The 16,001-nt window shown below is 41.4% G+C and overlaps 1 protein-coding gene across 25 annotated transcripts in view; it reads right to left on the reverse strand.

Annotated features, from left to right (window-relative positions):
• DTNA (dystrobrevin alpha) overlaps positions 1-16,001 on the reverse strand; it is a 235,196-nt gene that overhangs the window by 104,968 nt on the left and 114,227 nt on the right. For all 25 annotated transcript variants that reach the window (XM_075416222.1, XM_075416202.1, XM_075416204.1 and 22 more), the window contains one exon: positions 2,029-2,096. In XM_075416222.1, the coding sequence (XP_075272337.1) occupies positions 2,029-2,095 (67 nt within the window). In that variant the 5' untranslated portion in view covers position 2,096. The remainder of the gene's footprint in view (positions 1-2,028; positions 2,097-16,001) is intronic.

The following is a 16,001-nucleotide window of genomic DNA, read 5'->3' on the forward strand; positions in this document are numbered from 1 at the left end:
GATGAGGCCTCACCAGGGCAGTGTAGAGGGGAAGGAGAACCTCCCTTGTCCTGCTGGCCACACTCTTCTTGATGCACCCCAGGATCCCATTGGCCTTCTTGGCAGCCAGGGCACACTGCTGGCTCATAGTTAACCTGTCATCCACCAGGACACCCAGGTCCCTCTCCGCAGAGCTGCTCTCCAGCAGGTCCACCCCAAGCCTGTACTGGTGCATGAGGTTGTTCCTCCCCAGGTGCAGGACCCTGCACTTGCCCTTGTTGAACCTCATCAGGTTCCTCTCTGCCCAGCTCTCCAGCCTATCCAGGTCACGCTGAATAGGCTGGATTTCAAACTAACTGAAGTTAATGGAAGTTGCACTATTGACTTTAGCTGATACAAGCTCAAGCCCTCTCTGTAATTCTAATTAAAAGCACAGTATGTTCTGCTAATGGACAAATGTGTTATTGTTTTTCTTGGTTTTCTTTTCTTCTTTTTGCTTCTGGCCAAAGAACAACCCCTCCCTCTATCAGTCCAACATCTTGTACAAAAGGGACAAGAGAAAAATCCATCTGAGTTACAACAGCAAGCCTTGTGTAATACTGAAATAATTACAGGGCACAACAGAGCTAGTGGACACAGTGGAATGGGCCAAGACTGCTCTCAGCAGGCCATCTGAATGATAAATCCTTAATTCGGAGAGCTCAGGAGCGCAGAGGTAGGGCATCTGGTCACGTCTGAGCTCGCCCCTGGAGAACAGTCCTGAGCACATTTAATTCAGCAGCACAGACCTGGCCTTTCAGCAGGTATAGTTGCTCAAGTCCCAGAAATGCTCATCCTAGTCTTCCGCTGGGAGAGATATTCTGCCACTTTTTTTGCTGTGTTGCAGGTGACAACTAATAGGAAGCTTAGTAATTACAGACAGAACTAGGTATATCTAGTAACAGGGTGACAGCCTCAAACTTCATATCTAATAGAATTTCCTTGAGAAATAGTGGATTGTTTGTAAGAGAAACAGGAGATGACTGTCAAGAGAACTGCAGGAACACTGTCAGTATAGTACATCCCTGACACACTACTCCGCAGAGAACACAAAGCGTCATTAGAAAATATAAAAAATGTGCCGAAGTGGGGTATGTAGTATATGAGCCCCTGTACTGTGTCTGGCTGGGATGGAGTTAACTTTCTTTATAGCAGCCTGCATGGTGCTGTTTTATATTGGTAGCTAAAAAAGTGTTGATAACACACTGATGTTTTCGCTATTGCTGAACAGCGATCGCACAGCATCCAGGCCTTTTTGTTTCCTACTCTGTCCCCTCCAGAGCTGGCCAGGGGTGGGCAAGAGGTTGGGAGAGGACACGGCCAGGATGGACAACCCCACCTGGCCAAAAGGATAGTCCATACCCTATAATGCCATGCTCAGCAATAAAACTGGGGTAGGAAAAGAAGGAGGTTGGGAGTTCTGTCTTCCAAGGTGGACATTGCTTGGAGAGTGGCTGGGCACCGGTCCACTTTAGGGAGGCGGCGAGTGACCACCTTTGCATCACTTGTTGTCGTTATTTTTTGTTGACTTTTGTTTTCTCTCTTTCCATTGCTTAACCAGCTGTCTTTATCTCAAGTCACAAGTTTTCTTGGTTTTGCTCTCCCTATATTCTCTCCCACCCCACTGGGGGCTGGTTCAGGATTATGCAAGTGGTTATGTAGCTGCTTAGCAGCTGGCTGGGGTCAACTCACTACAGATATCCCCACTAAAAGACACAGTCTTTTGGAGACCTTTATCCCTCTTGACTGCTACCTATGTATTGCAGCATTTTTGTCTCAAGAAGCTACCGATTAAAATAATACAATCACAAAATCTGATGCAGAAAATCCCTCACTCCTGCTCTTTGGACATATCATCCCATTTTCCTGTAGTTTTGGTCTCACGACACTACACCATCTGTGAGATGGAGATACCAGTTACTTGAGGTGGAAAGCTTGCACAAATTTTACTGACACTGCATTGCAACTGGCTTGGTCTATCACAGCGTAACATTTCTAGGAAGTACTTACGCATTTCTGCAAACAGTTGCCTTCTTTCTGCCATGGTATTTCCTCTTTTCCCACAATCTTCGATCATTCTGGAAGACAAAATCATGTGAAAATATTGAGTGTTATTCCCAGACTGAACATATGTACATAAGCATCCATAATCGAACCCAGAGAACCTGTGATGTTGACTGGTGCTCCATGTGTACCCAATGCCTTTTGCCCGTCTCTGCGTGGCATGGTACATGGAGAAGCTGGTCCCCAAATCATCCTCCATTCCTTAGACTCTGCTTTCAAGCATTTGTTTTCTCTCTCTCTCTCCCAAAGGCAATGTTCAGTTTTTCTGCTTGATGTAACTAACTGACTTACATAACACAAGCTCTGAAATTCATTTTAGGTTTTCTTAAATAAGGAAACTTCAGTTTACATTAAATAAGAAAGAAGAAATCATAAAAGATATGGATATTATTTTATAATTTAGAAAATGCCTTTCTAGCCAATTCTGGGTGAAGGAGACAAAAAAACGCCACCACAACAACTAAATCTCTGCTCCACAACATAATACCCTCTATTTTCTCAAGCAAATACACTCCAAATACTCATTCAAATTCCAGACAGTACGGCTCTGATTAAATGAGTTCCAGTAAAAGGCTCAGAAGTAAGAATATATTTTCCTTCAGTTTTCAGATATAAAAATCTTCAGAAAATTTCGAAAAGCGCTACTGCTGGGTAGAGCATAGAGAAAACTGACAGCTTCCTTCACAGCCAGCATTCAAACCATAAAATACTGAAGTCTTCAGAGTAAAGATAAACATCTTTAGCAGCACTCCAAAAATGAAGCTGGTGTCAGCATCGCCACTTCCTATGGGTAATTACTCTAGCAAACCAATATCCTTCCCTCCCTGCCAAGCCTGGTTAGGGCTTCTGACCTGCATTGTAATCTACATCCTCATCTCAGCTAGACTGTGTGAAATAACATTGGACCACCTGGGATATAAAGGAGATGCTCTGTAGAGGCCTGCAATCCAAAACATCCCACAGCAAAGCCCCGCATGTATATAACAGGAAGGATGAAAGTACTGGATGTTGAACTCTACCATCACCAAAGGACTCAGGATTGCAAACCAGTTTCCTTTTATTTCTTGGAGAAAGAAAGGCAATCATATCAGAGGTGTTTTGTTGTGTGTGTGTTTTTTTTTTCCTTCCAAAATGCTCTGTTCAAATGAAGTCGTGATACACTATAACTGCCTTTTCCAAATAGCCTATTCAATTCTCAGAGTACTGATAAAAGCTTTCCTAAAGTACTACTTATGGTGGACATTTTGTGATGTGAGCAGCAGTCCCACTAGAAGCGAACAAAGGGCACGGCTGCAGCCTGTCTGCAGGGGTATTCAAGTTCACCCTTCTGCTCTAATTTGGCCGGGAGTGATACACATGTGTGTAGCATGGCATTAAGTCTGAGCTAATCTATCCTGCTTTTCCTCAGAGATAACAGCTTTCAGTACAGTGCTTTACAGAAGTGGCCACTGCGCCTTTGATCAGGAGGCAGTTGGAGTCTTGCTAGCTGAGAGGTGTCAGGGAAGACTCACACCTACCTGCCAAACAAGATATACCTCAAGATACGCAAGACCCAACCTGCATCCTAATTAGACAGCACGTAGTAATATCTTTTGTACCTGGATCAGCCTTAGATCTCTGCGCATTAAAGATGAAAAATTATGTAATCCCACTAACCCCAGCCTGAGTTCCCCACCTCTTTCTGTCTCTAATCAAATTCAGAATGGGAGACAAATTCGCCATGGTAAATGACCAGATCCCATAGGACAGGTAGGTTAATACAGTCCTCTGAAAACAGCATCTTTCACCAGGCAGGGCAGTTGAGTGAATACTTCAGAGCAAATACCATTTTAGACGTGACTTTTATTATTTGTAGCACGGGTCTCAGGCCATCATAATTTTCCGTGACTTCTCCTGTATTCAGAATTATTCTACAAAACAATGTGCAACTGGTTTTCAGGCTACATACGGGTCATGTTAATTGACTGAGATTGGGTTACTTTGATTTTGACACAAGGATTACACCATCTTCTTTCAGTTTCTTGATACAACTTACTCTTCAATCTTACAGATTTTTCTCCATTTATTAATTTGGTGTTCTCATTCCAGCAATGCTCTCTAACATTCATGAAATAATCAAGGGTCTCATAGTGATTGCTGCAAACTTTATTGAAAACAAACGGGGTGCAACTGTATTCTCCCATCCCTCATAGTGCCTCTTGGATAAAAAAATTCCTTAGCTACTGCTTTTAAATATCTACAGTTCATCCACTGGAACGTGCCTCACCTGTGACCTTATTCACCATGCAGAAGAATTTTCCCAGTCAAAATTAAGTAAAAAAAGGTATCTTTCAAATAATGCGAACTGTACAGCAAGTTCTCCACTTCCTTCAGAGAGCCCATTACTAAAGGTACTTTCAGTGAGGTAAAAATCATTAACTGGTTTTTCCTTTCGTGCAATTCATCCTCCCCTTACTTTTATTGATGTTTATATCTCCTTATATTAAATGTTCCCTGGACCTGATCATCATTTTTCAGAATGTTCCATTATCTACTGAAACTGAATCACCGTTTTCACTGCTGGGGCTTACGGGCATCACCAGCCCTGACAAATAACTTTATATTTATACACACACAACTTAGGCTTCCTTGGAGAGGGAAGAAACTTTGTATTTATATTTTTAAGACTCTCATTGCACTAGACATTTCGCAGATTTTAAAACAGCCTTCATCCCAAATGACAATCCTAAAATCCTCTGCAAGGGGATATATGCCACTAAGCTAATGAGAACATCGGGGTGGCACTGCTTTCAGACAGATATCCTCTATCCCTTCTTCGTATCTTTTCCTGATAGAAGAAAAATAATAGATGATGCTCATCAATACTGTTATTTTTGAGTCGGCATTGATAGGAATTCACTCAACTATGTCTTCCAAGCTTTTTGTATGCATTTTTAACTCCAGAATGTGCTACAGCCCAGGCTCAACTAATGCCATTGGTCTTGGGTGTTGGGCATCTCCCTTTTCAGCCTTGTTCACCTTGATCCAGCTCACAAGCACACAGCTCAGGTCTTTAACTCAGATTACAGAGACTCATGCTTCGAGCCTGGGATGGGCTCAGCTCAGTCCCTGGGGTTGGCCATGAGCATAACTGACAGCAGTCATGTTCCGATATTTCTCATTTTGCTCATAACACACGTCAAGTCACAGAAAAAAAAGTACAATTTGTTCTACAGGGAAAAAGCGCAAACCACAATGTGAACTTTAATGTACTTTACAAAAAAAAAAATTATCAGACTTAATTTTGAAAAATATTAATTAATGTACACTCTTCCCATAGTGGGGATTAGCTTATATTCTTCTTCTATTGATCCCTTCCACTATCCTTTTGCTTCAATATTCTCCCCAGGAAATAGCTCCTCCACTGCGGGTCGGGAGAACACCTACTGTGCATCTAATTAAAATTCTTGTCATGCACTAATTAGTAAGGTACCAATTAGCAGGGTATTAAGGCTTCAATACATTACAGACATTCCGGAGCAGAAATCGTTCCAAGCGTAAGGTTTCCAGCCTCTGAAAAAGAATGTTTCATTTCTACCGGTGTTTCAAGCTGAAAACTTTTATGACGTTAACAGCGCTTGAAAGAAGATACGAAATAAAGAAATAACATAGTTTGATTTGAACTCTTTTGATTATGATTTCATCTTCATGCTTATCATGTATCAGAAGCATATTTGGTCTATTTTTAAATATACTTTATTTGTTTATAAAATCTGGGAGGGAATATCATATAACATACATAGGGTGAGAACTAAATGCCACACTTTTCTTTCCTTTGCTGTTATGCTGCTTTGATTTATGAGTACTGTAATAATTTGTTTCACACATGTTTTTCCTGGTTTAGTATTTATAGGGTAAATACCATATTTTGTTAACGCCCGTTTTATGTCATCCTTCTTGTAATGAGTATATTTCCATTTCTTGTGCTACCTCTATGCATGGTGAAAGCAATGCCTGCCACAATTAAATCATTAGCTCCGAAAAACCATCAAAAGAAGTAATTGCCTGTATACCTGGAGAAGGAGCTCCCCTCTGGAGAGTTCCATACGCTTCCCAGGAGACTGTTAAAATTCCTGACCTGACACACACACGGACGCACGGTTTGATGGCTCTGAGAAAAGCCACCCCATTAACACTTCCACAAATGCCCATCCCATTTGGCCGTGGTGGATGCAGTGCCCCGGGGAGGCAGGAAGCACACCAGTGAGGAAAACTGTCGGCTGGAATTGATTCATTGTGGCATGAAAAATTTATCAAGGCCCACGTGATGGCTGTGACGTGGCCGTGGGATTGACAAAAGAGGCTCCGAATCCTGACTGGTGACATTCCTGATGGTCCTTCAGGTTGGATAAAAGTTGGGTTTTCCATTGAAGCAGGCACAGAGGAAAAAGAGGAACACTTGTCTCTGCCTGTATCTTCTCCAGTTGTGCTCTGAAGCACTGGGGAGCATTCTGGGGCACTACTTCTAGTTGGGATTTTTGCTCCAGAAGGCTGGTAAAACCAACAGTGGGTACCTCAAGATCACTTTTGGAAAGAGTACCATCGTCTGGTGGAAAGTACCAACCAGGCTCAAGCATCCTTTATTCCGAGCAGTCTGTATTTCCCTAGTGAGGAAATCTTTAACTCCTGATATCAACAGCTATTTTTTTTCTTCCATGAAATGTCAAACATTAGACATTTGCTTTGGTATCTCCAGGAACTGGAAGCATTAGGATGCAGAGAAACGTGCTGGTTTCTCAGTGGCTATTTTTCATGCTGTTGGCAATCAGAGGCTATTTTCTATGCAGCTGGTCAGTATTTAAACCCAGCTTTGAGCAGACGATAGTAACATTTTTCAGCAGCCCAGGCTTCTTGTCTGCCATTGCTTGGGACAGTTTTATCAAAATGCCTTCCACACTTAACAAACTGCTATTCCTTTTCAGGATTTACCAGCATTAGAAATGTTGATTTATGAAAATGAAAGAGCCTGTTAGGTTCTAGTTTACAGTGACTTCATTAGGAACTTACAAGCTGCAGTCAACAGCCAAGTTTGGAGTGCTGTTCACGCAGGAGTCGTAGCAATATGAGAGAGATTTTCCATAGATTTTTCCTCTTCTCCCATTTTCTCCAAATTCAGCCCTGCTAGTTGGATGCTGCTGGGCTAGCTAGAGCAGAGTTACGGCTGCTTATTTCAAAGTGAATTTGGACTGGAGAGTAGAGAGTTCAAAGGGACAATGCGTGCTAGCTAAAACCGTGTTTGCAAAGTCACCAACCTCAGCAGTCCTTGAAGTTAATAACGAGAACCATGAAAGGCCATTTCAGAGCCATCTTCCCCCTAATGGATTTATTGGTGCCTTATGAATGTCTTGTTCCACATGCTTTAATGAAGCAGGCCACTAATACGTCTCTCTCAGCTTTACATTCCAGGACTAATCTTTGGCACTATAATAAAATTGTTCAGTGCTCTTTCCTGAGGCTAGGTATAATTGCATTGCACTTAGACTGCTTGTTTGTAGTTATCTAGATGAGCATTTACAGTGAAGGAAGAAAATAAAAGCCGTTGCTAAGCTTATCTCCAACATGAGCCTCCACAAGTCTGCCTCTTCTTATTTTTGTCATATTTCACAATTTTAACATTAGAAAAAAATCTGAAATTCTCTCTTGATTTATTCCTTTAGCAAAATGTGTCTTTTGTTTTTAAGAAAGAATTTTCCAACAGATTTTTCATCAGTTCCCCTTTTGGGATCTTTGAATCCTTAGTAGAAAACTGCCAAAAATGCCTAATAAGGCACCCATTACAACTCATGTTCATAACACTCCATCTTCAAGGACATCTGAATGCTATGCAAATCTTATCTGTGAGGTCTAAAAAACAAATTGTGCAGAGGTTCATCACTAAAGAAAAAAAGGGCAATTTGAAGATTGAAAACACGAGAGTCAGAATAGACTAATTTCATATTTCATACTGTACAGAACCAGAACTTTAACAGAGGATGCTGTGACTGGAACCATCAGTGATTTGCCACGTGTACTAGGCATTATCAAGTTTAGGAATTCACGATGTTATTAACTAGGCCAAAATACATCCCCAAATCATTGTTTTTCTGTTTTTTACGGGTGCTTGTAGAGTACAATTTTCAGCTTTTCTTTGCAACACAAAGGAGGACTTCTCTTGTATAACAGAGAACATTACTACTGCAGACATGAAAGACATTTAAGAAAACCAGTACTTGAGACTTACAATATATATGTGAAACTTTCTAAAACTGTCTTACAAGAATTGCTTAGACATATTTTTCCAACCATGCTCTTTAACAGTCAGCCTTCCTGGTACTACTCTATTGGACAAAACACAGAAAGAAAACTAACGTTCAGTACTTCAAATATATTTTCACCCTTTGAGAGTATAAAATGATCCAATAAATAATTTTGGTCAGCTCCAAAAAACTTTTCTCCAGTGCTTCATTGCCATCACTTCTGATAAAACCCGATCTGATAAACAGTAGGGATTGATTTTAGCTAACTGGTACGGATTTAAATACAGCTTTTCAAAGTTCTATTCAAACGCTATTTCAAAATTATATTTTGTCTAAGTTTTATTGAATATTTTAAAACAAATAAAGCAGACATTGATTTCCTTTACACTCATGCACAACTTTTCAGAGCCTTATTTCAGCTGAGGGGTAATTAGAAATAATCTCTGCTAACAGTGACTTCTTTTTTGTTACACTCAGAGCACATTTCAGAAAAAGCAGAAAACCCCAAAACTCAGACACAAAAGCTGATGACATACAATGCCAAATCTGCTTGTCTGATGTGTTAATCTGTTAATGAAGCTTTGCCATGCCCTCATCAGGGACCTGGATTTCACCCAAACTATCATTTTTCCTTCAACGTACGTGGGGTTTTTTTACTAATTTTCTAAAAATACCCCCATGATCAATAAAGTATTGATCACCTTGAAACACTCAAATTTGCAATTCTCTGCCTTTCAGTTGGTTAGGCAAATAATAATTCACAGGGAAAACCATAATGAAACTCAAGGGATAAAAAGTTATGAGGACTTTATCACAGGAAGTGTGTAACTGATACTCTGATACTTTGGTACTCTGGCCTTCCCTCAGGTCTTTTTGTTTGCCATTGTAGAGACACAAAGGAGGCTGCAGGTTTTCACATATAATTAAACTCCTACTTAGTCAAAGAGACCTTTCAGTTCTTGTGCTGCCATAATTAAAGCCAAATTCATTTGAGCAAGCTGTCAGTGATACAATTGTGTCAGGAAGTATTTCTTGGCTTCTGCCAATTTTAATAATACAAGTTGTCAGTTTTTGTAAACAGGGATTTGATGATTATTTGCTGTAGGACAGTAGGTACTTTCATCTCCTTAGAATTATAAAAACATCTAAATAAACCAAATGGTAGCTGCGGGAGCAGATACATTCCCAGGCAGCTGAAATTACTGAGCTCCTTTGCATGTACTGTGAAAATCTTTCACTAAAATTAAGTATTGTTAGGTAGTGAAACAGAGAGGCTGTTGGCTTTTGTCACCTCACCTGATCAAAAGTTTCTGCATCCAAACAACTAACGGAATAGCCATTGATTTTGAGAAGTTGAAAAAACCTAATCAGCTAGGAAGAGCTTGCCATTATTCAACTGATAACTAAGAAGAATTTAAACTTTTTCATCTTTTTGCCTGAAATAGACCCCTTTGGCCTTTTCCCACTTTTTAATTTTCTGATATATTACAAGAAATAGATTCACGAAAATGTAGTCTGAATTATATCTAAACAACACAGCTACACAAAAGAATCTTTAACAACATTCCCATGGAAATCCAAGTCCCTCCAGATCTAATTGGGGGGAAGGTGGAAAATAAATTATAAATGAAAGAATGATGAGGCACTGACAAAATTATTCACATATATTCTTTCACAGTGGTAGCTGTTAATTTGTCTTAAAGTTTAGTGAGAGTGGGCACTAGGACAGAAGAACGGCACTCGGATGGGAATGAACAAATTTATGAGCATATTTGAGTTAAGTATACCTTCTGAACCAAAAAAAAAAGCTTTGATTACGGAGTCTGTATGAATCTCATGCAGAGAGAAATCAGATCCTTAACACAAGTAAGAGTAGCCTACAGGTTGATCTAATTAATATCTGAAGATGGCATTTTTAGCAATTAGCTATTGTCAGAGAATAAGGAAACGGGAGATTTTTCTCTTTTTAACTGGCCATATCCCTTCTGTGAGTGGCCTGATGGCCTGGGTAAAAGTGATACAACTTGATCATTCTGGTGGCTGCATTCGGCTGAAGATTCTTTTAAAGCAGACACCAACTTGTTCCTTTTAATTCTGTTTTCAAAGAACGGATCGCACTGAAGGACACATGTCTAAGTCTCTTAAGTTTGTGGTGGGAAAACAAGTTTCACGTGCATTGTTAAAATGATTTCACTTGGCAGCCTTAGCTGTCATATTTCATTCCTCAAGATATTCAGCTAAGATATTAACTATCCCAGATTCAGAATGATTAAACTCAGCGTCTGTGCATTCTCATTCCATAACTGCCTGCCTGCATACCCATAATAACCACAGAAGCAGTACAGCAATACAGTCATCATATCCATAGATATCTATATCTATAGAAACAGAACAGGTAGGCTGGCAGTACCATGTGACAACAGAAGAAACAGCAGAAAAAAATCCAAGCAATGAGATGTCTAGATTTGTAAAAAGTCAAGTGACAAGAAATCACAGGCCAATGCAAACATTTCTGAGGCTTCTAATGGTGAACGCATAGGAAAGGCAAACTCACATGGGCTCCAGTTGAACAAAAGCTTTCTTTAATCTGTCCTTATTCCGCAAAGCCTTTACGCACACACTAGACTCAAAGCACATGCTTGAATTCCATTGTGCTGACCAAGTACTTAGCTGAAGAAGAATGGACCGCTGAACCAGGCTCAGAAGTTTTTCTATTTAGTCCTTAATAAATGTCTTAACAAAAAGGACAGCCTACAAACAGTATGCATAAAAGAATGCACTTGGAAATGGCACTTCAAGGAGGAGTCAGAATATCTCCCAACACAAGATAGGATTTAGTTATGTGCAGGGATGCATCTAACAGAGAACATACAACCTCCGCATAAGATGTGGAAGTTTACAGAGTACTAAGGTCACCTGGAAAGCAAAAGGAATTAAAGAATTAAAGAGAAGGGTGTAAGAAGCACAAGAATCTTTCCCCCCTTCATCCTTCTGCTCTTCATTATCTGGATGTATGTTGAGATGTTATTCAGGACACTCTTATGAAAGTGAACTGTGAAGAGGACTACATTTTCTGCCAGCTCACACATCACCGGTTATTCCTCAAGTATCCCACCACAGAAGGCTAGCATAAGCTTTTCTGTTATACAACTGTCTTTGATGCAAATGCATTCTGTCTTTGCCTCTCAGCAAATTTAGGCCTCCCATTGCTGGACTACTTTCACACAATGTTACCATACCCTTTCACATAGTAGTCTAGTTAATTAATTTCAGTGATTAATAAGGTGCAGCTATTTATTAGAAGCAAGAATTTATACAAAATTATCCATTTAATAAAAAATCAGTCAGGCATCTTATGTCCTCACCACAACATCAGTATGTTAGACATAAGGCTGTGAAGGGCTGTAATAAAGTAAAACAATTCAAGAAAAAAACCACGCTTATTTCAACAGGTAAAGGGCAACAGGAAATGAAAGCAAATCGAAACAAAAAAAAAAGGACAGCTTGATATGCACTATCGGCTAGTTTATTTTCTCAAATAAAAAACCTAATATAGCAAACTACTTTTAACTTAATTAAAACCTGACATTATTTTATTACGCAGTATCATTATTACAATAGCATACAGAAGAAAATGAAATACAATGTAATTACGTAGCAAACAGTCTCATACACTAAGCCAGAACAGAAAGCTAATGCTTGAAATATTGAATGCAAAGATAATGGCTGGTGATCCTTGTAAACGGACACAGCAGAAGCAGGCTGCTACGTATGATTCACCGCTCCTGTTCTTTCCTCTCAGATATGCACATTAACGCCAGTCAGACCCTGCTAAACTCCAGTTACCATTGCATATGCAAAACACGCTTGAAGAGGAATATTTTTAATAAAACAGTATTAATTGTCTTGTGAAAGAACATTTAGGTTATAAAAATCCCTCCAATGAAGCATAAACATTTCAGCTGGTAGAAATATACTTGTAAGCAGACTTTCACCTGGAGAATTTTCAATGTCCTGAATTTACCTTTCCCATGGCGAGGAGGGAAGGTGAAGAAAGCCACGGGGAGCACAGGAAAGCCCAAAAGAAGCACAGTAATCAAACTGACAGCTATGGCTGCAAAGATTCCTGACGTGCTTTGAAATCCCTGAACAGTTGTTAAGAGATTTTTCTTCATGTAAAATGAAGTAGATAGCTTCTTAGAAACACTCATCTAAGGGCAGTCAAGACAGAAGACACATTCCTACAAAAGCATTGCTCTAGGATGCACAGAATGCATCAACTTGTGTGGAAAAACAACTTTTGTAACCTTAACAACAGGTTACAAGAGGTGCGAAAACAGTCAAGACACAGTCACACAGCACTTTACGTCTGTATGTGCTTCTGTCATGTTCCACCAAAGACTAAACTTCCTCAAACTAAATTTTCAACACCTCCTCCTTTGCAAAGATCTCATTTTCCTTCTATTTCTGCTGAGGTCTATTATTACACATACATTTAGTACAAAACCAGCAGTTTACATATAAATGCACGCATACAGCCATAACAGAAGACGAATGCTTGACATGCTGTATGTCTCCTGTTGCCAGGAGCAACTACTGCTCTCAAGCCAACATTTTCACCTGTGCAGGGTAGTTTTTCACCCTGGAAGAGCTGCTATTGACTTCAGTGAGGCTATCCAAGGAACGAATAAGGATTTCCCTGTCCTTACATGAGGGTTGCATTCAGCAGGAGTTTTTTTCAAAGACCACACCACACAGCAGTTCAAGGGGAACCGCCTCAAAGCCCACTCCGTCACTAAGTCCCCAGCTGCGAAGGTGCCATTTCCAAGATCCACCACACAGGTATTTCCCAAAGACCAGTCACCAAAAATCAGCAGCCATCCATCATCAGAAAGGCTCACAGAGACAGCCTACAGAAAAGCACCGGGCATTAGGGCCTCCAGCAGCCTGCAAAGTGGGATATATTCTGGGAGAGAGAGCACCAATGCAAAATGTTACAGGCTAATTTTTATGTGAAGTGCTTTGGTTCTGAGCTGATAAAACACTGTACAGGTAGTTTCCGTACGAGGTACTGACCACCCGTGACCACGTAGCTGCACCCCAGCCAGAGCTGCTGGAGTATCTGTGGCTGCCACAGGGGGAAAGCAAATTGGGCCACAAGAGCGAGAGGATTACATGAATCCTCTCAGAGAGCAGCAACCTCGCTAGGCTTGATTTTTGACAAGAAAATGTGCTTGGATTGACTGTCAGAGGCGAGTGGCAGCTGACCCACCCCTAGAGCACTGCATACGACCAGCCGTCAGCCGAGCCAGCAGCCAGCTCGCTGGGGTGATGCTCCAGCCGCATGCCCGACAACCGCTCTCAGAGCAACGACCAGTTCACTGCAGACAACTACAGAAACTGAAATGGAGGAGAAGTCCATGTTAGTTAGCAGTACCACACCACCACCTTGACAAAACCTTGTCCAATTTGAACCCTGCTGGTAGACGGAGCCGATCCTTAAATTGGTCTAGAGGAACCTAAACCGAAGCAGTTTAAGTTGGCAATAAGCAGATTTGAACTAAGCCACTCAATGATACTTGAAATGATATTTGGAAACAAGAATAGGTACATTCACACCTCAGGTGCCATTCGTTTAGTTCGGAGACCGTGTCTAACATTCTTCTATTTCTGGTCTGCCTTATAAATGCACCACACCAGAGCAAGAAGCAAGAGACCACCTCCCTCTGTTTGGCTCTGGTTCAACCACACTCAGCTTGGATTCTGGTCTAGGCACCAAGTTGTCTGGAAGCTACTGCAGAGCGGAAGGAGCGAGGAGGAGAGATGGGGAAGTACTCAGAGGGTGGAGACCGGAGGGTCTGATTTCTGGGAAGAGAATAACATCCAATCTGTACAGTTTTGCTAAATTCTGATGAGATGGGAATAAAATAGCTATCTGCTGTTTGTGTTGACACGAGAATTATGAGGTGTGATACACAGGGTTTATTTAGGAATAAAAGGAATGATATTTGAACACCAAAAATGTCTGATCTTGACAGAGGAACTCTGAAGTGAAAGATGTATTAGGCCGCGGACAGTCTCTCAAGAGATGTGGTGAATGCCCTACAGCCTGTGGCTTTTAAAACTACTCCCATAAATCTCTGAAACATGTATCGTATTCCGAACACTGTATTTTCAATGCAGTGAAATGAAGACTCCAGAAGTGACTCTCGGATGGTGTAAAACAGCATGTAGTAGAGTTTTATCAGCAGAGGTTCATCTTCCGTTCTCCAGCTGTATATATGTTTTTTCTTCTTACATATTTCATAATTTAGTTTATTAAGCATACAACCTTCCAAATTAACTAGCTCAGCAGCCACATCCTAGTCCCCCCTTGTTCCTTCTACCTTCACTTTTACCTTTCTTTTGTCCTTTCTCTCGCAAACCATCCATTTGCGTCTACCGACTTTTGATTTCTCAGACTTCTCCGGTGTTATATCATGAAGTTGTGATGTCCTACAGCAGACTGGTCAGCAACAGCTAACCACTGTGTTTCTTGTCTCAGCCTGCAGTGTAAATAGAGAGCAAAGGAAGGGAGCAAATGGCACAGATGGATTTTGGGAACTGGGCTCAGAACTCTTCCTTGCGTTCAACAGACGCCAAAGGCTGAAACATGAAAGAGATGGAAGAATTGCCAAACTCCCCTTTTACCTGTGAGAAAGATGACAATAATGCAGCACCCTATACATCAGAGAGGTGTATTAAAGACACAACGTGACTAGGAGCAGGGTTAGACTTGTGAAGAAGCTGCCCCTCCCTTAGAAGAGGGAGCAGGGAAAACTTTGGCGTAAGTGCCTCCTTAGATGTTCTTCACCTTCTACCAAAAGAAGTTCTGGCAGGTGATTTTTCTGGACTGGCCTAAATTAACCGGTATTTTTTACAAGGTGCTTGAGCTACAGGTAGAACCCCAACATAGCAGAACTTACTGGAGCAAATTCTTCCCAGTTCTGAGATTATAAAGCTGCGCAAGGACAGGGATACACTCACCCAGTGCTCTGCAAGAGAACGCTGCCAGCCCTCCCACCATGGCCTTTGGTGAAGGCCTTTGCAATGTGCGAAGGGGAAAGGCAAAGCTAGGCAATGGAAGGAGAAACAATGGTCAGCCTCGCAAGTCCATAAGATGAGGCATCGGCTTCGAGGAGCTAGGAACCAAACTGCAGCCAGGTAGCCAAGTCAAAACCACTTAGGATTCGAAACCTGAGAAGCGAGAGTATAACGAGCCCAGGTCTAGGGGCAGACATGGTCAGAGGTGGTGCTCTGCATCAGGAAACCAGGTGAGTACTGTGTAGCAGGATCCCAGGCAAGGGCAAGTAAGAGCTGCAGCACTCAGCAGAAGGAGCACATGCATTTTGGCAGAGGAGAACCAGGACTATGAAGAAAAGGGGCAGGACTAACAGGTGAGATGAGTTAACACAGTGTAATACACCGAGCAGCCCAAGAAAAATTGCTGGGATTATCTGATATAGCTTCTGGTGGGGTGAATGGCCAACCCTCAGCTCCTCCCAACCTGTGTCTGGCCCGTTCTGCCAAGGAGATTGAATTCATCCTGCTGCAGGGCTGAGGGTCTCGGAGAGGCTGTCTGAGCTGACCAGGGCTCTTCCTTCT

The sequence above is a fragment of the Opisthocomus hoazin genome, chromosome 3 (assembly GCF_030867145.1).
Source record: "Opisthocomus hoazin isolate bOpiHoa1 chromosome 3, bOpiHoa1.hap1, whole genome shotgun sequence".
In the NCBI taxonomy this organism is placed as follows: Eukaryota; Metazoa; Chordata; class Aves; order Opisthocomiformes; family Opisthocomidae; genus Opisthocomus; species Opisthocomus hoazin.